This window comes from Balaenoptera borealis (assembly GCF_965194805.1).
Source record: "Balaenoptera borealis genome assembly, chromosome: 11".
NCBI classification, from domain to species: domain Eukaryota; kingdom Metazoa; phylum Chordata; class Mammalia; order Artiodactyla; family Balaenopteridae; genus Balaenoptera; species Balaenoptera borealis.
Window position 1 is genome coordinate 49,709,848 of NC_138868.1, and position 22,622 is coordinate 49,732,469.

The 22,622-nt window shown below is 54.6% G+C and overlaps 1 protein-coding gene across 4 annotated transcripts; it reads left to right on the top strand.

Annotated features, from left to right (window-relative positions):
• APBB1 (amyloid beta precursor protein binding family B member 1) lies at positions 1-22,610 on the top strand. 4 transcript variants are annotated; one of them, XM_082340318.1, is made up of 14 exons: positions 1-117; positions 7,447-8,178; positions 13,754-13,929; positions 14,024-14,080; positions 14,164-14,249; positions 14,364-14,427; positions 14,869-15,018; positions 15,397-15,524; positions 15,924-16,038; positions 16,187-16,271; positions 16,547-16,630; positions 21,518-21,633; positions 21,778-21,954; positions 22,039-22,610. In XM_082340318.1, exons 2-14 carry the CDS (start codon positions 7,461-7,463, stop codon positions 22,204-22,206), a joined length of 2,124 nt encoding a protein of 707 aa, XP_082196444.1. In that variant the 5' UTR covers positions 1-117; positions 7,447-7,460; the 3' UTR covers positions 22,207-22,610. The 4 variants fall into 4 exon arrangements, with proteins under 4 accessions (XP_082196444.1, XP_082196443.1, XP_082196442.1 ...); XM_082340317.1 differs by having other exon boundaries at positions 29-167; XM_082340316.1 differs by lacking the exon at positions 1-117 and adding an exon at positions 415-572.
• Positions 22,611-22,622: the final 12 nt, after the last annotated feature.

The window sequence follows — 22,622 nt, forward strand, 5'->3', positions numbered from 1 at the left end:
TCCACCAGGACGTCACGGAGTGTTGCCGCAAGAGCGGAGCAGGCTGCCTCCGCGGAGCCCCTCCCCGCGCGGCCGCGGCCCTGGCACTGCCACAGCCGCTCCCGCTCCAACCCCTCGGTGAGTCGCCCCGCCGGGGTGCGGGGCCAGGGCCCAGTGGGCCGCGCAGGGTGAGTCCAAGGCCTCGTGGTGGAGGGCGGTGCCGGGCTGGGCGGGGGTCGGCGGAGGTTGGGGCAGCGCTCTGGAACCCTGGGACCCGGGCGCAGGGATGGCGGCCGGCGAGGGGCTTTGGGCCTCTGGACTCATCGAGGCCCGAGGGTCCCGTAGGGAGGGGCTCTCCGCTCGGCTGCAACCAGTAACGCCCCCGAGGGGCTCCAGCTCCCCGACCCGCGCCCGGCCCAAGATGGCGCCCCTCCCCCACCCCCTGCCCCGCGCGCGCCTCCGCTGCTCCGGGCGCGGCCCCGCGGCCCGCGCGCTCCTGGGCGGGGGATGTTGTGATGGAGAAGCCGCCGCGGAGCCCGAGCCCTGCAGCCTGAGCCACCTCCGCCACCTGGGCCTGGGGCCTCCCCGCGCAGGTAGGAGCTGCCCCTGCCGGGACCCAGCCCGGGCGGTCGGATCCCGGCCCCCAGTGGCCGGCGGACCCCGCAGCCCGAAGTCCGCGGCGGCCCACGTCCTCCCGCCAGGCCCCATCCCCGCGCGCGGCCCTCCCACCGCGTATTCCGACTACCCTCCTGTTCTCCCCCTTACAAGGTCGGACTCTAGTTCGGTCCTCACACCGTCCCCTCCCCGACCTTTACGTCCTGCCCCTCTGGGATGAATAGGGAGCGAGAAGAGGGGAAGGGAAGCGAGGGGCGGTGGGGGGATGGGGGATGGGGACTAGGGGATGGGGGAGGGGAGGTCAAGGACTGGGAAGAGGACGTGTGGTGAGGTAAGCTCAGAGGCTGCACGGGTTCCTGCAGGGTCCCAGGCCTGGAATCTGTGAAGCCGCATCCTGTTGCCCTCGGCGACCGAGGGGTGTGCCCTGGGGCCGGCTGTGTCCCCCCTCGGCCAGGAGGCCTAGCATTGGCAGGAACACCCATTAGGAGCAGTTTTCCCACTGCCAATTCAGAGGCTATTTCGAACCTATTGAATCTGCCTGTGCGTTTCTTGCTTTCCCAGTACCTCAGAGTCCCAGCTCTCTCCACTCCTTAAAGCCAGAACCTCGTCTACACTTGACGTATTATTTCCTCACTTCCCATTCATTCACTTCACTCGGTCTTCTGTCTCTGGCACCCACGGAAACTGCTCAAGCCAAGGTCACTGGAGACGTCCATGTGGCCAACTCCAATGGACACTTTCCTATTATCCCCTTTCCATTTTCTAGTATTGGTGGTGTGTGTCAGCTCTCCTTGAAACATTTTCCTGCAGCATTGTCTGCTCCCTCTCAATCTCATTTGCTACCTCCTTCCCCTCTCTTTAGATGCTGGTGAGGCTCTTGGTTCTTTCCTGGGCTATCTTCTCTCATTCTGCACTTTCTCCTCGGGTCCTTTATTCACTCTCAAGGCTTCAAATTTCATATATATATATATATATATATATAGGATTATATATATATATATGATTCTAGGATTTATACATCTTGCCCAGATCTCTTTCCTGAACTCCAGACGCAATATCCAACTGGCCTCATGACATCCCCTTGGAAATCCAGCAGGAATTCCAGACTTACTGATCCCAAGCTGTATTATCTTTCCTATGTTCCCTCTCTATCCCTTCTTTCAAATCTGTTCCTCCTTCAACTCTCAGAAATGGATACTTTCCAATCAGCTACCCAAGCTGGAATCCTGCGCAACATTCTAGATTAATCTCTCTCTCTCTCTCACTCTGTACATCTTAAGTCACCAAGTTCTGTTACATCCACTACCTATTTTACAAATCCATTCATTTCACTCCATCTCACCCACTGCTGCCAAACTTAATCTAGGCCTCACACCCCCTTTTTTCCTTGATTGCTCTGATAACATACCCTCTTGTCTACCTCCTCTTAATACTCTAACGTAGTGTTTTCCTTAAAAAACAAAACAAAACTATCTGATCATTTATTCATTCAACAAGTATACTTTGAGCATCTAATATATACCAGGTACTGTCAGGCACTGAATATATAATTACGAGCAAAATAGACTGTGTCCTTGTCCCCATGGAGCTGACAGTCTAAGGGGAAAATCAGATAAGAATAAAATTACGAATGTAATAAATACCATGAAGGGAAAGGTGAATGGTGCCTTGAGAACACACAAGAGCACCAACTAAACTGGACTAGGAGGTGGGGAGAGAGGGTCAAGGAAGGCGTCTCTGAGAACATGACATTTGACCTAAGAGGCAAAGGAATTAGACTGAGAGGGTAGGGGAAGGAGGGTCCAGGCAGAGGGGGAATCACGTGCAGATACCTTATGGAAAGAGAGAGCATGATGTCTTTGAGGAATCAAAAGAAGGCCAGTGATGCTGGACAGCAGAGCGCCAAAGCTGGAGAGGAAGGCTGAGCCGGACAATGTAGGGCATGTTAAGAATTTTGATCTTAAAGTCTTTGCCATTGGTGTGGACTGTTGACGGTAGTGGATGCAGAGAGTTGACAAGTCCAAAAGTCTTTCTTGGATAGAAAATCGTCAGTACTTGGGGATGGATTGAATGTGGGGAGTGAGGGAGAAGGTGGTGTCAAGAATGGTATTGCTACTTCTGGTTTACAGAAAAGAACTGCTGGTCATGTCATTCCATGAGCCAAGATCCTGAAAGGAGTGGATATGTTGGTTTGAGAGGCCTTTGAGACAGCCAAGTGGAGATGTTGAGCAGAAAGTTGAATGTGTGTGTCTGGAGCTCAGATGAGAGGTCTGAAATGAAGGTGTACTTTTGGAAAGCATCAATTTGTAGGGGGCAACTGAAGCTATGGGCATGAATGAATACCTGTGTCGAATATCGGGTGAGAAAGAGAAAAGGGCATAAGAACAAGCTGTGAGAAACTCCAGCGTGTAACGGCTGGCAGAGGATGAAGAGCCAGCAAAGGAGTGTAAGAAACCACCAGGCAGTAACTAGAGTGTAGGAAGAAAACCAGGAGATGTAGTGTGTGGAAGCCATGGATGAAAGCTGGATGAGAGGCCCATGGTGTCAGATGCTGCTGAGAGGACAACCAGGACGAGGACTCCAAGTGTCTGTTGGATTAAATGACACAGGGGTCATGTTGACCTTGGTAGGAGCTGTTACTGAGGCATGTTGAGAGTGAAAGCGGGACTGGGAAGAGTTGAAGAGTGAGACCTAGGTGCGGATACGGCAACCATGAGTAAAGACAGCTCTTTCAAGAAGTTTGCGGGTGTGGGGGAGAAAAGAGAGTAGCAAGTGGCGCTGGAAGAATGTCAGGTCAAGAAAGATTCTGTGTTTAAGTTGGGAGATAGTGGATCCCACTGAGGAGCGGTTGATTAGGTAGAAGAAAAAAATGGATTAACAGTGGCATACAATTCCTGGAAAGGCACGAAAGGCAGGATTTAAATGACAGGTGAAGCAACTGGTTTTAGGAAAAAGGAGAGAAAAGGGTAGGTGCTGAGTCAGTAAGTTTGTAGGTTTGAGGATGTTCTCTGGCTGATGGCTGCCATTTCCTCCGTGAACTGGGAGGGCGTTGGGGGTTGGGGGTCATCCTCTGAGAGGGAGGGATGGTGAAGGGAGTGGTCCAAGGAGAATTGTATTCTTGTCTCAGGCAGGTCTTCGCCAATGTCTCAGTCAAAGTAAGCCTAGGGCTCCTATAGTGCCCTGTTCTTTCCCCATCAAAATAGTCAATCACTTATTCAACAAATAGGGAGGGCTTAGAGTGCTAGATACTGCCATTACACTGCATTGTAATGAGTTGTTCAGTGACTGTTTCCCTGCTAGACTGTGAGCTCCTTCGGGGAAGAGTCATTTCTTTATTATTCATCAGTCTCCCCCCATGCCCAGCACAGTGCCTGGCGTATAGTAAGTGGTCAGGTTAGAAGACCATTGACCTTGAGCAGGCCTCACCTGTCTACCCGTGTGGTCTCCTATCAGCCCCTTCAGGCTTAGTGGCCACTCTTTTAGCTCCTCCCCTGAGGGCTCCGCCCAGCTCCCTGCCTTGAGCCAGAATCCATTTGGCTCTTTCCATCCTTTGAGAGGCTCCAGGTATGGGTAGCACCAGTGAGAGGGGAGAGGTTAGGTTGTGCCCCTTCTTGAAGGTATTGGGCAGCTGGTCATCCTTTGACCTTAGAAAGTGAGGTGAAGGAGACCGCACTGCTTTGGGCTAGGCGCTCAGGCTTTAGCACTCTTCACACAGCAGAACTTCCCCCTTCCCTCCCCCGGTGCTTTCTGCCCCCGTGACCAGATGGGCAGGCCTGCCCTGAAGTCACCCTGCTTCTTCACTGTCCCAGCCTCACGGGGCATTTGCCCTTCCCAGACCACACTTCCAAATGCGGAGGAGGTTGGTCCTGGCCTGAGCACTGAGAAACCTGGCGCCATACACTCCTGCTTCAGAGAAGGGCCCGGCACCCCTACGATGCTCTGAGCGTGACAGAGTCACGGGGTCTTCCATCTCCTGAAACTCATGGAGCTGCCACTCAAAGGAACAGCCTTTGAGCTAGGATATCGGTTTAAGCTAGCTCCCTCCCTCCCTTTTTCCCTAGATCTCAGGCCTCACCTGTCCAGGACCCCATCCTACTTCCTTCTCAGGGACCCTGCATCATTCTCCAGCACCCTCCCTGACACTCCCATCCGCAGCCCATGAGGCCACACGAGCCTGTCTCAGTGTCTGTTCCCAATTAGTTCTGAGCTTGCTAGTTCCTGTTCCTCTCACCTCTCCATCCCGACCAGGGGCCCACTCTGTGCAGACGCACAGCACACTCTCTTTGGTAATGGGGTGCGAAGTTGCATGAGACAGGGTCTCAGATGTTCGGACAGAATGCAGTACTGGGTATGGTGAGCCAAGGAGGGAATGGGCACGTGAGGATGGGGATAGGGGACTGAACAGAAAAGACTTACTGCTTAGGAGCTTTGACCGCTGAGCCAAGTAGTGAAACATGAGCCGAGGTCCTCATAAGGGGAGACAGCATTCCAAGCCGAGAGATCAGTGTAAACAAAGAGCCAGGGCCGTGTGAGTGTGACATGTTCTAGAATCCACCATACTTCCTGTGGCTGGAGTGTAAGGTGGGAAGGAGACAGGATGGGGAGGGGGCCCGAGAGGTCATAGGGATTGGCTCAAGGAGGCTCTTGGTGATCTGCTAACGAGTACAGACATTATCCTAAAGGCAGTCTTGAGCCATCTAATGTTTTGAGCTGGAGAGTGACACAATCTGGTTTCCATTTCTGGAAGATTACTGTGGTTCTGGGTAGAAACAGAGCCGTCTGTCTTTCTCATTTATGCCGGTGGCCATGAGCTTTCTCATTGCCGAGGTGGAGCCATACCGAGCAGATCAGCAGGTAGTTACATGTGAGGCAGACACGTGGACGGGGACCTTCTCACATTTATTTCACAGATGTGTGCATAGCATTGTGCTAGGGTCTGGGGGGCTAGGAGTGATGGAAAGGCGAGCTACGGCTCCTGCCCCAGGACCCGGCACTGCACCCGAGAGACGGCAGAGCCTTGTGGGACAGCCTAAACACGTCCGTGCAGTCTGTGCTCAGGGCTGAGAGCCGCGCTGTGGAGACAGAGAGCACTGGGGCCGTGGGTTCAAGGAGAGAAAGAACTCAGGGCACACAGGCAGGTGGAGAGTGCTCAGGTAAGAAACTGAGGAGAAAGGACTGTGCAGCGGGAGTCTGAGGGGAAGGTGTGCCTGGGGGGCCGTCCGTAGGGGAGAGTTGCGTGTTGAGGGGAGGTCAAGTAGGAAGACAGAGCTCTGAGTGAGGGTATCAGGGAGGGGAGGATAGTGTCTAAGAGGGTCAGGCGGAGAGACAGTCGGATAATGGTTGGTCAGGGAAAATAAACTGTGAGGGGGTGGCCAGGGAGGGTCCAGGGAGTGAGCACATTATAGTGGGGGTCAGGGAAGGAGAGAAGCCTAGCAGCAGAAGGTCAGGGAGATGCGGAGGGTGGAATGGGGCTTTGAGGGTGAGATCAATCTTTAGGGTGATGGGCTTGGCTGATAGGAGGAGAAGGTGATCCACGAAGCGCTTCTGAGGATGCAGGAGGGGGTCCGAGGGGATAGGACTGGTGGGCTTTCACTGTGGGACAGGAGAACCCCTTACCTGAAGGGCAGGTGGGGTTTGGTTGGGGCATCATGAGCAATGGTTGAGACATAGTAACATGACCAGAGTATGTTTTCTGAAACTGGCAGAGGAGATGCTAAATGGGGCCTGGGGCAGATGGGAGGGTAAATTCATACACTGATTCAACAAATATTTATTGAGTTCTTGCTCTGTGTCAGCGCTGTGCTAAGCCCTAGGCATACTACATTGAAGAAAAAAAAACAAGAAAGACAAAATCCTCACCACCATGGAACTGAAATTAGAGTCATGAGCAGGCAATCATTAAACAAAGTAAATAATAAATTAGCTTGTCAGATGGTGTTGGGTGCTGGGGAGAGTTTGGGGATTGCTGGGAGGGGGCACGGTGGCCTACAGATTTACAAAGGGTATTCAGGGAAGGCCTCACTGAAAAGGTGACATTTGGGCAAAGACCTGAAGGGCTGGAGGGTCCAGATCAAAGGCTCCTGCAGTGACCCAGGCATGGGGCATTATAGGGGCTGGAAGAGGAATTGGTACCCAAGGTGAGATACTTTATAGAAACAGTCACCAAAATGTTGCTTCAACTGGTCAAAGGAACCACAAATTGGAGCTGAAGGCCCTTCCTTTATGTCCTGCCTTCCCAGGACCTTGCCCTTGAGGGCTTGGTCTATGCTCATTCTCTCTTGTCCTCATGGTCCCTAGGATGGGGTGGGCTTGGGGGCTGACTGGACCCAGCGATTTATGATGATAGGAGCAGAGCGTGGGGAGCTCACAGTGGTGGGGCTGTGCATAGCGGTGTGGCAGGAGGAAGGGGGCAGGCAGTGTCCAGTGTCCAGAACACACGAGCCAGTCCCTCACCAGCTGTGCCCCTGGCACAGCAAGCCCCAGTTGGGTGAGCTGGGGGTGGGGATGCACAGAGAGCCATTGTGTGGCGTCTCTGCAGTTGGGAGTGAGGGCAAAGCAGGGGCTGGCTCTGCTATCCCAGCAAACTCAGGGCTGGGGATTTGGGGATGGGGTGGACTGCGGGCCTGGGCCCGGTCAGTGGGGGTGGGGTTTGAGCCGGTGGTGGTGGTGATGGCGGACAGAAGTCGAGCCCAGTTATTTCTCCTGGGAAAATAGCTCAGCGGACACAACGGTGTGTGCTGGCCTGCTGAGTGTAGGGAGATGAGGAGGTGCAGGGCACAGGCCTGGGACAGAAGCAGGGGTGCTGCTATCCTGACCTGGAGGCTCAACGTGGTCTCCCCTCCCCGCCCGCAGGATCTGCCAAGGCCATGTCTGTTCCATCATCCCTGAGCCAGTCGGCCATTAATGCCAACAGCCACGGAGGCCCCGCGCTGAGCCTGCCCCTGCCCCTGCACGCTGCCCACAACCAGCTGCTCAACGCCAAGCTGCAGGCCACGGCCGTGGGACCCAAGGACCTGCGCAGCGCCATGGGGGAGGGGGGTGGGCCCGAGCCAGGCCCCGCCAATGCCAAGTGGCTAAAGGAGGGCCAGAACCAGCTCCGGCGGGCCGCCACAGCCCACCGTGACCAGAATCGCAACGTGACCTTGACCCTGGCCGAGGAAGCCAGCCAGGAGCCCGAGATGGCACCCTTGGGCCCCAAAGGCCTGATGCACCTGTACTCTGAGCTGGAGCTCTCCGCCCATAACGCGGCCAACAGAGGGCTCCGAGGACCCGGCCTGATCATCAGCACCCGAGAGCAGGGCCCAGATGAGGGAGAGGAGAAGGCGGCAGGTGAGGCCGAGGAGGACGACGAGGAAGAGGAGGAAGAGGAGGAGGAGGACTTGTCTTCTCCCCCAGGGCTGCCGGAGCCCCTGGAGAGTGCGGAGATGCCCCCCGGGCCCCAGGCCCTTGCAGACGGCCCCCGAGAGCATAGCAAGAGTGCCAGCCTCCTGTTTGGCATGCGGAACAGCGCAGCCAGTGACGAGGACTCGAGCTGGGCCACCTTATCCCAGGGCAGCCCCTCCTATGGCTCCCCGGAGGACACAGGTACCTTGTGGAGCTTGATATGGGGAATGTGGGAGGGCAGGAGGGCAGAGGGTGGGTCCCTCCATTACAGAGGGTCAGCCTGGGCGTGAGTCCCAGAGCCTGTGTCCTCAGTCCTCAGCAGGCCATGCCCAGGTTTTCCTGAAGGAAATGGTCCCTGCATTCAGAGAGTGCTTGAACAAGTTGATAGACCCATCCATCCCACACTCCCGATGGATGACGGACTAGGGGTCTGTTTATGAGGCACTTACCAGGTACTGGCTCTGTGCTCAGCATTATCGTATGGAATCCTCACTATAACGTGAGGTAGATACCATAATTATGCCCATACTACAGGTGACAAAAAAGAGGCCTGGAGAGGTTTAGTCCTTTCCCAGGGTCACAGACAGTCTGAGATCACAGGAGAACTGAGATCTAAACCAAGTGCAAGTGCAAACCCGAGCTCTTGGCCCTTATGCTGTCACCGATGCCTACAGCACGATGAGCCCAGGTGCACTCCGGGCTGTTTCTAAGAGGCAGCTCCTCCCCACAGAGGTCTATTTGGAAAGACTGGGGTATTGTGTGCAGAGCACTGCACTGGATGTTGCAAGAGTACTGTTTAGTCAGGAATAAGATATTGACTAAAAGTTAGGAAACAAAGGAAGAATAAACATATGCTCTGTTGGGGTTGGGGGGATAGATATTAGGACTCCAAGGATTGACCATTAAATGTGTCCCATTTAAATAAGTTGAGTCTCTGCATTTGCTAGTGTCACATAGAGATGCAGACAGAGCTGAGGAGCAAAGAGCAGAGATAATGGGCTGCGGCCACAAGCCTGGGCTGGATATTAGTGTAAGGAAAGACTCCTCCCACACCAGGCAGCAGGCACCTTACCCAGACCCTAAACTGGGGGACCTTTGCAGGGAGCATGCAGTTCAGATGAGCCCAGGGCAGCATGTCATCCCCTTTCAAAGAACTTACTATGGACATTTTCAGACATATACAAAAATAATAGAACAATGAGCCTGATTTACCCATGACCCAGTTTCAACAATTATCAACACGTGGCTGACCTTGCTGCATCTATACCCCCACCTACTCCTGGGCCCCAGCCTAGGTTATTTTGAAGCAAATATCCATAAATGTTTACTCATGCTTTTTTTTTGGCTGCACCATGAGGCATGCGAGATCTTAGTTCCCCAACCAGGGATCGAACCCACGCCCCCTGCAGTGGAAGCTCGGAGTCTTAACCGCTGGACCACCAGGGAAGTCCCCACTCATTCATGCCTTTCTGAAAGATAAAACTCTTTTGAAAAAAAATCCACAATATCAATATCATGCCTATGGAAATTTAGCAATAATTCCTTAATATCATCGAATATCCAGTCAATGTTTACATTTCCCAGTTGTCTGATAAATGTCCTCCCCACTCTTTTTAAAAAGTTTTGATTCACTGCATCAATATCCAAATAGGAACAGACCTTTTGAGAGTCGATATGTCAAGGTTTCTTTTGATCTATGCATTATTCCTCCATCTCTCTATCTTTGCTCGCAGTTTTGTTGTTGTTGTTGTTTTAATTGAAGCCACTGTGTTGTTTGCCCTGGGCTTTCCGTGGTCTGGATTTGCAGACCCTCCCTGTGCGGTGTTGAACATGTTCCTCTTCCCCTGTATTTCCTGTAAATTGGCAGTGAATTCTAGAGCCTTGATCAGATTCAGATTCGAGGTTTTTTTGTGTTTTGTTTTTGTAAGAACACTTCACGGGTGGTATTGAGTAATTCTACCAAAGACAAAGTCTGATTGCCTGTCTTTAGGGGGATGTTAGCGGCCGTCAGTGGTCATCGCCTGGATCCCTTTTGCAGGGAACAGCTACTACTCCACTCCAGCTGGTTATTTATAGGGTTAGGTGGGGGGAAATGTAGTCTCAGTGGAGCCACTTCGTGTAACTTTTCAAGGGAAACTGAAAACTAGATATCGATGTGAAACATCCCAATTTCTAAACGTTAGCGACCAAGTCTGTTTTTTAAAAAAGCACCATGCAGGCCAAACAAAATCTATCTGAGGTTTACATCAGACTGCAGGTTGCTTATTTGCAACCTCTGCCTTAGGGGGTGTGAATCTGGGGCCAAATAATGGAGAGCCTGGCTGCTCTGGGGCCCCTGAATGGTCACTGTAGTGGCCGCTCCTATGAGCTTTCTGGGAGTGGGAGGGCAGAACTGCTGAAGAGCTGGGAAGGGTATGCTGGGTGCGGGCAGTGACCTCAGCAAGGGAGCTGGTGTGGCGAGAGGATGGGCAAGGATCAAGCTCTGCTGGAGGCTGTGTTAATTGAGGGTAGCAGAAGGGGCTGCGTCACTGCCTCTTTTGTAACTGTGTTGCTATGACCAGGAAGGCCACAGAGGAGGTCTGGGCTCCTGTAGGAATGTGGTAGAATTGAGCAAACATTATTTTCTCCTTCCCACCCTAGGATCTCCACAAAGTTGTTGATTGCATGCATAAGTATATGAATGAATGAATGACGACCAAATGATGAATGATGAATGAATGAACATTCCTACCTGTGTTGGGTTCATACTCAGTGCCAGGCCTTGTCCTAAATGCTAAGAATACATACTGCGGGGGACAGATGTTCCTGCCCTCAGGGCGCTCACAGTCTAGGGTGGAGACAGAAGTAGACAGGTAGTTTGGGCCCTGGGGTGGGGGAGGTGCAGGAGGGATATCACACACCCTGCCTGTGTGCAGGGTCGGGGAGAGGGGGTGGGTCAGTTTTGAGAAGCGACCTTTACACTGATGCTGGAAGGAGGAGTGGCTGGTGCCAGGTGAAGATTGAGGGGAGGGAGACTGGGCTCAGGGAGGATAAGGGGCGTGTCCCAGGCAGGGAGAGAGAGACCAGAGGTATGGAGGGTGGTCAGAGGTAAGGCTGAGAGGCAGGTGATTAGGGGCTCATAACAGCAAACAAACCTTGTAGAGGAATTTGGGTTCTATCCTGAGGTCAAGGAGAAAACAATTATTCAACTGGAGAGAAGGTTAGCATTTTGGAACAATCATTTGGGGTGTAGCATGAAGCTCAGATTGGAGGAGACTAAACAGGAAGAGGGAGACCGTTCATGAGGCTGCTGCATTGACCCAGGTAGAAGATACTAGTAGTCTGGACCACGGGTGTGCGTGGGGGTGGGGAAAGGAGAGCATTCCTGACTCCTGAGCAAATGACTACGTCTGGCTTAGCCTGGGAGGCAGGCGTGGGTAAATGAATGATACATGAACCTCTGAGTGCGTGGAGGAGCGCCTGAATGAATTGGTGCAGGAGTGAAAGTGTACATTCCTGAATAAATGCGTGCTTGTGGAAGCAAAGGCCGGGGTGGGGCTGTGCTTGGAGGGAGACGCGCCAAGCTCCAGAAGGGCCTCCCAGATGGTCAAGGGGGGAGAGCGGCCCCTCCAGGACAGATCGGAAGGATGAAGCTCTTTGAAGCAGGAAGGTGCAGGCTGACAGGGATGGCAGATGGATTGGTGTGTGTGACTCAGTCAGAAGATGGTGAACTGGTCCGCAGATTCAAGGGGTCTGTGGCCCTTCAGGAAGAAAGGTGTGGCTCTAGGGGGCACGACTGCCCTGGGTGTGGGGTTCCTGGAAGGTTTGGCGGGAGAGCCCTGAAGACGATGGAGGGTCTCTGGGGAAAAGCGGGCATTCTAATTCCCTAGGGCCTGAGGGGAGGGGAGGTAAGGGGGAAAGAGGCAGTAATGGGTACCTAGAGGCTGGATGGGCAAGAAGAGCCCGTCCTCTGTGGGCCCACCTCATCTGGAAGCTGAGGGCAGCGAGGCACCTCGCCCCAGTGACTCTCACGTCAGGTATGCATCCACCTTGGTGTAACCACGCCCACGCCCAGCCCTCCGTGCCTGTTTGCCCAGCAGCCTGGGTCTGGGGACTGCCTGTCCCTCAGTGCTGCCTCTTGGACCAGTCAGGATTTCTGGTTTCCCTGGTAACGGGAAGCACGTCAGCAGTCTGGGCGCTCCCAGCCGGTCCTGGTGCTGCGGTTGCCGAGGAGATGCTGCAGCCTAGCTGGGCCCTGGCAGGTGAGGGGGGTTGGTGCTGGGAAGCCCCAAGCCCGGCCTCAAGCTTGCTGGGGCCCAGCCCCTGAAGCCCACTCTCCGCTTGAACTGCTGGGCAGGTTCTGGGCAGGGGAGGGATCCCTGGGAACCTTGAAGCCACACCCTGTTTGTACTGAGAGCTCTAGGCTTTGCAGGGCCCCAGGTAGCTGGGGTATTCCCGAAGGGCTGAGCCTCCTGGTGTCCCTAAGACTGGGCTTGACTGTGGCACTGAGGTGACCGCTTTGGGGTGGGATGGAGATTCAGGATTGGGGGAGGGGATGCAGGATTAGAAAGAAGAGATGTGAGCAGGGAAGGCTGGGGTCTCATGAGCCCTACCCCACATCCCCACCCCAATGGGGTCCCCTTCCCTGGTGGTCCTGGCCCCTCCCTAGTGAGCTCCAGGCGGGGGAGGATCTTGCCTGGCAGGCGCTCTGCCCTGGTGAGAAGGGGGCGGGATGAGCTTTTCTCTGCAGCCCAGCACCAGGCTGTGAGCCCAGCTGGCTGGGCTGGAGGGGCTGTGAGGAGGGAGGGTGGAGGCAGGAGGGGCTGGGAACAAGCGCCATGTTCTCCCAGGACTTCTTCCTGGCCATCGTCCTGCAGGACAGCAGCCCAGGTGAGGGGCAGCACGGGCCCGGGCATGATGTGGGGCGGGGCTGGCAGGGAGCACAGAAGTGGTGGAGGCCTCAGCTGGGCTGCAGGGCTGGAGTGGCGTGGCTCTGCCGGGGGAGGAGGGGCCGTGTCACAGGTGCGTGGTGTGTGTGCATGTGCATGAAATGTTTGCCTGCATTCGTGTGTGGCAAGGGTTAGGTTGTGGGTGTCTGCGGTATCTGCACACATGTGGCAGAGGTTGACACATGTTGTGTGTCTGAATGTGCATTCACTGTCTGTGTGGTACCCACACATGTTTTGGGGGTCGTTGTGGGTGTGGTCTCTGCACACACGTGTAGCAGGGGCTGGACTCTATCGCTGTATGTGCGCACTCCTCCGTGTATGGTGGCCGCATTAGTGGATGGCTGGAGTTGGTGTGTGTGTGTCCGCCCCTGCACTTGCGCGTGCACCTGTATGCAGTACCTGCTGTCTGTGCAGGTGTCTCCTGTGTGTACACACCCTTGGGGTTGTGGTGGTTGCACAGGTGTGTAGTAGGGCTTGTATATGTTTTATGTCTGTGCGCACCTGTGTGTGCAGGAGCTGCTAAGTGTGTGCACCTGTGATCCGGATATGTATGACAGGAGGTCATTTGGGGTCACTCAACCTCCCTCCCTTCTCTGCCTCCCTCCTTCCCTCTGTGTGGCTATATTAGCCAGGCGCAGAGCCCAGGAGGAGACCTGAGTCACGTCTCATGCTGGGGGCCCCCCATGCTGTGAGTCCAGACTTCAGGCTCTAGGAGGAAGCAGGAACCTTGTGCTGGAGCCCTTCCCCCGCCCTTCCTCCACCGTGGGGTCTTGGGAGGGGACTGGCCATAGCACCCACGATTTGTTTGTTGGGTGGGCAGACCCTCACCAAGACCCCCCACCTGGCAGATTCCTTTTGGAACCCGAACGCCTTCGAGACGGATTCCGACCTGCCAGCTGGATGGATGAGGGTCCAGGACACCTCAGGGACCTACTACTGGCACATCCCAACAGGGACCACTCAGTGGGAGCCCCCGGGCCAGGCCTCCCCGTCACAGGGGAGCAGCCCCCGAGAGGAGTCCCAGGTGAGGCTCGCGGGCCTGATGGTTTTGACCAGGGGGGAGGGTGGCGCTGCTGTTGCTAGATGAGCCACCCACCCCTGGCTCCCACCCCTCCTAGCTCACCTGGACCGGCTTCGCGCATGGAGAAGGCTTCGAGGATGGAGAATTTTGGAAGGTGAGTGAGGGGACCTCCTTCACAGTGGAGGAGCTGGAGAAGGGGCATCATTTCGGTCCTGATTCCTCTCTCCCCTTCCCAAGGATGAGCCCAGCGAGGAGGCCCCAATGGATTTGGGACTGAAGGACCCTGAGGAGGGGACGTTGCCTTTCCCAGCTCAGAGCCTCAGGTAAGTGGGAAGGCATGACACAGTGGGCTGACAGTGGGCTGGGTCTGTCTGGAAGGGACCTTGGGACAGCTCCCCGTTTGGGGGCCTGTACCAAGTGTTACCATCTGCCTCCAGCCCAGAGCCGTTGCCCCAAGAGGAGGAGAAGCTGCCCCCACGGAATGCCAACCCAGGGATCAAGGTTTGTTCAGGACCAATGCCCGTTCCCACGTTGGGCCCCCCCGTGTACAGGAATGCCCCTTGGGTCATGTTCTGCAGGCCTCTCTGGTCTCAGTACAGCTTCCCAGGTCCTGAGCTCTTGAAGTCTCAGCACAGACCCCTGTGTCTGAGCGGAAGGCACTTCAGTTTTTAACTCAACCAACCAGTCCTGTGGCCTGGCAGGGGGCCGTTCCAGGCTTGGCTCAGATGCTTCCTTGACTGGCAGGGGTCTCCTCTGAGACCAGCACCCCTCCTGCAACTATATCCTGTTTGTAGAACCTCTTAGTCTTATACCCTCCCACCCGCCGTGTTCTGAGTCAGGAACTCCTCTGGTCTCAGCAAACCTCCTTGCGTCCTGGGCTGGGGGCTCTTCCGATTTTAGCTCAGAGCCTCTATCTCCCACCCCCTGTTTTGTGTCTGGCAGTGTTTCGCCGTGCGCTCCCTTGGCTGGGTGGAGATGACGGAGGAGGAGCTGGCCCCTGGCCGCAGCAGCGTGGCAGTCAACAATTGCATCCGTCAGCTCTCCTACCACAAAAACAATCTGCACGACCCCATGTCTGGGGGCTGGGGGGAGGTGAGGGCCTGAGCTGGCAGGGTGGCCGGGCAACGGAGAAGTGAAGGGAACTGTGAGAGCTGCGAGAGCCCAGCTGCCGCCACAAGGGCTGGGGAGGGAGGTGAACACCCACCAGGTGACAGCCCGTGAGATGGACGTGTGACTCCACGTTGGGACCTTGGGAGATGGTTGTCCAACGGCGATGCGGATGATAAAAGGAGTCTCGTTGTTAGAGATGATGGGTGTGACCTTTACTAGAGTGAGGCTGCAGGGTGGCTGGTCCGACACCAAAGCAAGGGCCCTTGGGCTGTGGCTCGCCCTCCCTCAAGCTGGAAGTGGCAAAGATCAGCCACCTTCCCAGCTGGGGCACCGCTGAGCGTCTGCTTCCTGGGCCTGCAGGGAAAGGATCTGCTGCTACAGCTGGAGGATGAGACGCTAAAGCTGGTGGAGCCGCACAGTCAGGCCCTGCTGCACGCCCAGCCCATCGTCAGCATTCGCGTGTGGGGCGTCGGGCGGGACAGCGGAAGGTGGGAGCAGGGCCAGGGATCCTGGGTGGGGGCAGTCAGAGTGGGGCCCTCCTCCCTAACTCTGCTCTTTGCCTCTCTTGTGCTGCCGGACCCAGAGAGAGGTACTATGCCTAATTTGCCTTGACCGTTCCTCTTCCCACACCTGGACCAGATGCCATGAAGCACCCAAGTTCCCCTATTCTGCCCTGCCCCTTCCTGCCCGCTGTGCTCGCCCATTCTCCTCGACCTCGGCATGCTTGCCTGTCTACCCTCCGGCCAGAAGGCAGCGCCCGCAGGACCCCATCCCGAGGGCAGAGGCCTGGAGGAGCTGCGATGGATGGGGAGGGCGTGGGTGGGGTGGGAACGAGGCTCAGCACTGGAAGGCACTGGGAGCCGCTGAGGTGCCCCTCCCCCCAACAGGGACTTTGCCTACGTGGCTCGCGATAAGCTGACCCAGATGCTCAAGTGCCACGTGTTTCGCTGTGAGGCACCTGCCAAGAACATCGCCACCAGCCTGCATGAGATCTGCTCTAAGGCACGGCCCCCTTCGCACCCTGGACTAGCTGCCACCTTTGCTCTACAAGGATGTGGGTGGGGTCACTGAGTTGGGGTGGGGGGCTCCAGGGCTGTGAAGCCTAACACACCCTCCCTCGCTCTTTGCCTTCCCCTTTCCCCTTCCGCAGATCATGGCCGAACGGCGCAATGCCCGCTGCTTGGTAAATGGACTCTCTCTGGACCACTCTAAACTTGTGGATGTCCCTTTCCAAGGTCAGTGTCACAACCCTGCCAGGTCTGTCTCAGCTTTGTTGGCAAAGGTGGGGTGACCCAAGAAGAGGCACGAGCTACTGGACAGAGTGATAGAAAAATGGAGACTCAATTCTTTGAGTCAAATAAGTGGAGGGACTTTGGTTAAAGGGAGGCAGGGGGAGGGGGTGGAGGTAGGGCCTTGGCTGGGTGAATGTCCAGCTTATACCCTGGTGGTGGGGACTGGGAGTGAGCAAGATCTGCCACTATGATTGATCCTCTTCTTTTTTCCCCCGCAGTGGAATTCCCAGCGCCTAAGAATGAGTTGGTACAAAAGTTCCAAGTCTATTACCTGGGGAATGTGCCTGTTGCTAAACCTGTTGGTATGTGTGTCCTTTTTCACGCAGGGACCACCTCCTTGATCCCAAAACTCTGCTCCCACCCTCTGCCTCCCAGTGCCCCTTCTACCAGACCTTCCTCATGCTGATGTCTCCCTGCCCTTCAAAATGCATCCCACCTCCTGGACTTCTGTCCCAGCTGCACTCCGTACCCTGCCTTCACTCACTGTGAACCAGTGAACCAGGCATATAGGGAGACCCACTCCTGAATCCCACAGAAAAGCTTTGGTTAGGTTGGGAGGCAGGTCTTCGATGACTGGAAACGCTGGAGCAGCCGGGAGCTGGGTTTGGTATGGGCTGTGAGCATCTAGAGAGGAAGCAGTGAGCATATTTGTCAATGTGCTTTATTGTTTGTAAAGTACTCCCTTATATGTCATTTAATTCTTGAGGATCCTGTGAGGTTGGGATTATGATGATACCCATTTTATAGATAAAGAAACCGAGGGTAGAGACTATTAGGTCCACTCTTATATTTCTGATGCTTTTACAGTACCTGTTATTCACTTGTTCATTCACTTAGCAAATACCTATGAAGCCTACCATGTACCAGGTCCTGGGAGAACAATGGCCACAGCCCTGCTTTCATGGAGGTTACAGGAGATTACAGTAGAAAAAAAGAGGAATAAATCAAATAATCACACAGATAAATGTAAAATTACAAGTTGAGTCATTCGCTGAAAGAAAGTAGCAAGACGCTATGAAACTGTGTAACAGAGGAGCCTCATTTAGTGTAGGGAGTCCGAAAGGACTTGAGAAAGTGACATTTGAACTGAGGTTTAAAAAATGAGTAGGATCTAATGTGGCCAAGTGGAATGGAGACAGGAGTAAAGTGGGAAAGATCACTCCAGACAGAGTGCACAGTGTGAGGACCCATCATGGGAGGCACCTTGGTACTTCAAAGGCATTGAGAGAAGGCCAGCGGTGCCAGATGAGGCTGGGAGCTCGGCGGCAGTCAGACCCTGCGGGACCTCATAGGCCATGTTAGTGATTTGTTCTTCAACCTAAGAGCGGCAGGGAGTTATAAGAGGATTTTTCTGGAGCGCACTAGGCGTAATCATTTGAGTTTTGTAACGCTCACCTTGGCTATACCAGTGGAGAAGCTGCTCAGCAGGTGGAGGGGGACGTGGGGAACCCAGGAGGATCTTGCAGTAGTTGTGGCCAGTAATGAGAACATCTTGGACTGTGCTGGGGCTGCAGAGGAGTGTGTGGATTCAAGAGATGATTAGACAAGTAAAGTCAGCAGGCCTTGGTGATTGGTTGGATGCGGGGTGAGGGACAGAGGCACTAACGCTGACCCCTGGCTTCCTGGCGTTTGGAGCTAACCGGATAGTGGTGCCATTCTCTAAAGGTAGTAAGCATTGGAAGAGGCCAATTTTGGTTTGGAGATTTGAGTTCAATTTTCAGGCATGCTGAGTTTGATATGCCTTCAGGAAGGTGAGCGGCAAACTCAAATTGGCATCTGGATTCACGGAGGAGGGGTCTGGGCTGGAGATACAAATGTGGGCATCACTGGTTAGAGAGGTACTGAAAGCCACGAGTGTGAAGAAGATCGAGCCCGGAAAGTGGGCGGCCACTGCGAGAAGGCAAACGAGCCTAGGCCTGGCGGTGAGCCCCTCCAACATTTAATGGACAGTGGAGGAGCGAGGTCAGAGGGAAAAAAAAGAGACGGCTTTAAGAAATGGTTGGGTGTCATGTCAAAAGACGCTTAGGAAGAACTCGACAGTGTTGGGTAAATGGATAAACAAACACACAAATGAAAGAATGCCTCAAATGACATAGCCCAGGAGATGGCAGACCAAGGACATTACTAACCCTGGTCATCTTCAGTTCTCTGCTCTTCCCCTCAAACCATGCTGACTAATGACCAGCACCTTACATTCAGTGAGGGAACCTTCTTAGAGACGGGGGGGGGATTTAGCTGGGGTTTGAAGGAAGGCCTGGGTTTGCAGAGAGGAGTGGATTGGATTCCGTGGCACTGCCACAGATGTGAAGCTGCAGGCGAGAAAATCCTGCTGGGGGAGCAGGAAGGAGGCGTGGCTGAGCCCTTCCCCTTTGCGCTAGTTTCCTCCTCCCACTCACCCTCAACTTCACGCCTCTTCCAGTTACTACCCTACTCCCCTATCCACCTGCCACTCACATAAGTTCTCACCACATTAAAGCAACTGTCTGTAGCCCTTGACGGCCCCTCTGCTGTCCATCAGCTCAGTGGGTCTGCTCTGTTGAAGCCACGGCTTTCACACTGTAGTCCCTAAACTCACTTCATGCTTTATTTTTGTTTTTTTTATAAATTTATTTATTTTTTTAAATTTATTTTTGGCTGCATTGGGTCTTCGTTGCTGCACGCGGGCTTTCTCTAGCTGCGGAGAGCGGGGTCTACTCTTCGTTGTGGAGCACGGGCTCTAGGCGCGCGGGCTTCAGTAGTTGTGGTGCGTGGGCTCAGTAGTTGTGGCTCGCGGGCTCTAGAGTGCAGGCTCAGTAGTTGTGGTGCACGGGCTTAGTTGCTCCGCGGCATGTGGGATCTTCCCGGACCAGGGATCGAACTGTGTCCCCTGCATTGGCGGGCGGATTCTTAACCACTGTACCACCAGGGAAGTCCCACTTCATGCTTTATTTATGCTCCCTTTTTAACCTCCATGAGTTTAACATTGGTCCCTCCTGAAGCTGCAATATTCACTCATTAATCACTCATTCATTAACAAATGACTATTGGTGCCTGATTTGTGCCAGGCACTACTCTAGGTTCTTGGTATATGTTAATGAGCAAAACTGACCAAGATGCCTGCCTTCAAGTAGCTGCCATTCTATTCAGGATAGATAAAAGAAGTAAATTATATAGTATGTTAGAAGGCTACAACTGAGATGGAAAAAAAATAAGGATAAGGGGGATTGGGAGCTTGGGGCTGGGGTCAGGGTGTAGGTTTCAGTCCTGAGCTGTTACCAAATAGACTTTTTCCAGGCCACCTAGTTCCACTGCTTTCCCCACCTGCATGCTGCTTCTCCCCATCCTGGGGCCAGGTGCCACCTCCACAGCTCCATCTGCTTATTAAGCAGTTTGACTTTGATGTCTGGTCTACACTCATGATCTTTGAGCTTTTCCGTTGACTGGCATCAGTGTCATTCACACCTGAGCCCTCTGCAGGCTGCCCTGGCCCACCCACTCCTGCCTGTGTTGTCAGCCTTCTGTGGCTCCTGGGTTGCTTGGTTATACCAGTTTGGGTGCATTTGCCCACATTGCCTTGAGGGTGACTTGCTCAAGCATCTGGAATTCCTTCAGTAGATAAGCCCTGTGCTAGGACTGGGGACACAGACATGAATTAAACTTGGCTTCTGTCCTTGAGATGGCCACAGCCCAGTGTGGAGAAAGGTTTCCCAGCAGTGACAAGGTGTGCTGAAAGTTGTCCCAGCAACACCCTCTCTGCCCTGCAGCAGGGAAGGCCTCCCAGGTGGGCCCTGGGTGAACTCTGAAGCGTGAGAATTGGGAGTTTCGCAGACAGTCAAGAGGGGAAGGGCCCTCTAGACAGAGGCTTTTCCCTCAGTTACAGTCTGTCTCTCAAGGGCATCCTCTTCTCTTACTTTGTATTCCCCATCTGCCTAGCTGGGCATTCGCCAAGATTAGATGTTAATAATGCTACATAAATCGTTTGAAGCTCAGGGAGCAGTAAAATATGAAGCTTGACAGATCGGATGAGGCCAGTTTTTGGAGGACCTCATGCTTAGGAGAGGAGTTTGGCTTTGATCCAGCCAGAGGTAAGACGAGCAAGGCCAAGATGAGGGAGAATTTTCGAGGAAGATCTGTTTTCTGCCCTCAAAGGGTCCACGTGTTCTGCTCCTAGTGGGAGCCCAGAGGCACTGAAAGGGGCAAGAGGGCCCAAGAGCAGACCACAGAGGTGTGTGCTTTTGCATTGGCATCGGTCACTCTAACTTCTTCACTGCGATGGTACCCAGATGACACAGCCAGCTCACGAGCAGTGCAGGGAACAGAACCCGTGCCCCGCCATGCCAGTGTGCTCCTGCCTTGGTTCTCTGCTGAGTACAAGCAAAAGTGGGATGCATGGGTGGAGATGTTTAACAGCAGTTTGAAGTAGAGGAGATATGGTTACAAGGGAAAGTTGATTGATCTAAAAGCCAGGAACCTTGGGTTCCTCGGCTTTTGAGCAAGTCACAGAAATTACTGAGTACAACTAAGATTTTGACAGCACTCTGGTTCTGAAACTAGGACTATAGGCAAGGGGCAGGGGAAAGGCCTGGTTAAGAACCCAGGCTCTGGAATCAGACTGCTTGCCTTCAGATCCCCATTTCTTAGTGTGACCTAAGGTTTATTACCTGGTTTCTCTCAGCTTCAGTTTCCTTATCTATAAAATGGAGATAAAGGGATCTATTGTGAGATTGTAAATGACGTAGTACACTGTAATGACTTAGCACGGTATGACACAAGAGTAAACATTCCTCAAATGGAAATCTTTAAAACAAAAATGAAGGTTGGATCTTGAGGATTGGATAGGGCTGGCCTACAGGGGCTGATCTGGAAGTGCTTGTGGTGTGAAGCCCTGGAATGTCTGAATGTGGAGAGCAAGATATGGAGAGGATAGAGATTTGGGGGGTCAGTCTGCTTAGGAGGCTGGAGAAAGAGAGTCAGTGAAGCAAACCAAGCTTAGGATTCAAGATGGAAGAGGCGAGAAAAGTGCCAGTCACTGAAGCCAAGGAGGAGAGGACCAAGGAAGGGATACAGCATCACCCAGGGCTGTAGGCTAGTGAAGTGGGGATGGAGCAAAGGCCCTGGGCTTGACTGGGCAGAGCTGGAAAGTCTAGTGTAGAGCGGGGGTATCCTCTCTCCACCACCGGCAGTGCCATGTTCATGTCCTTATCTTTCAGGGGTAGATGTGATAAATGGGGCCCTGGAATCGGTCCTGTCCTCCAGTAGCCGTGAGCAGTGGACCCCAAGTCACGTCAGTGTGGCCCCTGCCACCCTCACCATCTTGCACCAGCAGGTAAAGACCTGGGTGGAGAAGGTTATGGAGGGGCCTTGCCACGGAGGGGAGACCGGGAATGAGGGGAAGGGCCGTCAGTAAGATGGACGCACCCAGTGTAAGAGGGGCGGGCTATTCCTTTCCAACTGGCTCCCCTCCCCGCAGACGGAGGCAGTGCTGGGGGAGTGCCGCGTGCGCTTCCTGTCTTTCCTGGCCGTGGGCAGAGATGTCCACACGTTTGCATTCATCATGGCTGCCGGCCCAGCCTCCTTCTGCTGCCACATGTTCTGGTGCGAGCCCAATGCTGCCAGCCTCTCAGAGGCCGTGCAGGCTGCGTGCATGGTAAGCGGGTAGGGTGGTGGAGCGGTGGCACCCGGCCCACACGGGGCAGGCTGGAGCGTGACCGCCCCTCCCGCCTCTCTGCAGCTCCGCTACCAGAAGTGTCTGGATGCCCGCTCCCAGGCCTCCACCTCCTGCCTCCCGGCACCCCCAGCTGAGTCTGTCGCCCGGCGCGTAGGGTGGACCGTCCGCAGGGGCGTTCAGTCGCTGTGGGGCTCCCTTAAGCCCAAACGGCTGGGGGCCCACACCCCCTGAAGCCCTCAGTACTCCCTCCACCTGCTTGCGTTGGGCCCCAGGGAATTCAAGGGCATGGGGCAGGGAGGGGCCCTACAGGTTATTCTTAGACTTCAGGCCCCCCCCAGAGCTGCCCCTCCCCAGTAGCTGGGGTTCCCTGCCTAGGGGCTGGGGAGGGAGATCTAATCCTGCAAGGAAGTGACAATACTGGGTTGATGAGAAGAGGAGCAGGAAGCAAGGCCAGCCCCGGGCTCTCCATCGCCACGTTTCAGGTGGAGCAGGAGGAACTGGTCTAGGCCAGGCCCCATTTTCGTAGGGTCCTGCCCGGGCAGAAGGAGGGGACTGGTCCCGGCATGGGTCCCCTTCCCTTTGCTCCATGGGCACCTCTGCTGTACTGATATCACTAATAAAGTCTGCCCTGCTGAGCTGTGTGCCTT

Coding starts and splice junctions, on each gene's coding strand:
- APBB1 (XM_082340318.1), top strand. CDS start 7,461: ATGTCTGTTCCATCATCCCTGAGCCAGTCGGCCATTAATGCCAACAGC. Junction 15,019..15,396: donor TGTCTGGGGGCTGGGGGGAG/GTGAGGGCCTGA, acceptor CTGGGCCTGCAG/GGAAAGGATCTGCTGCTACA. Junction 16,631..21,517: donor GCCTGTTGCTAAACCTGTTG/GTATGTGTGTCC, acceptor CTTATCTTTCAG/GGGTAGATGTGATAAATGGG.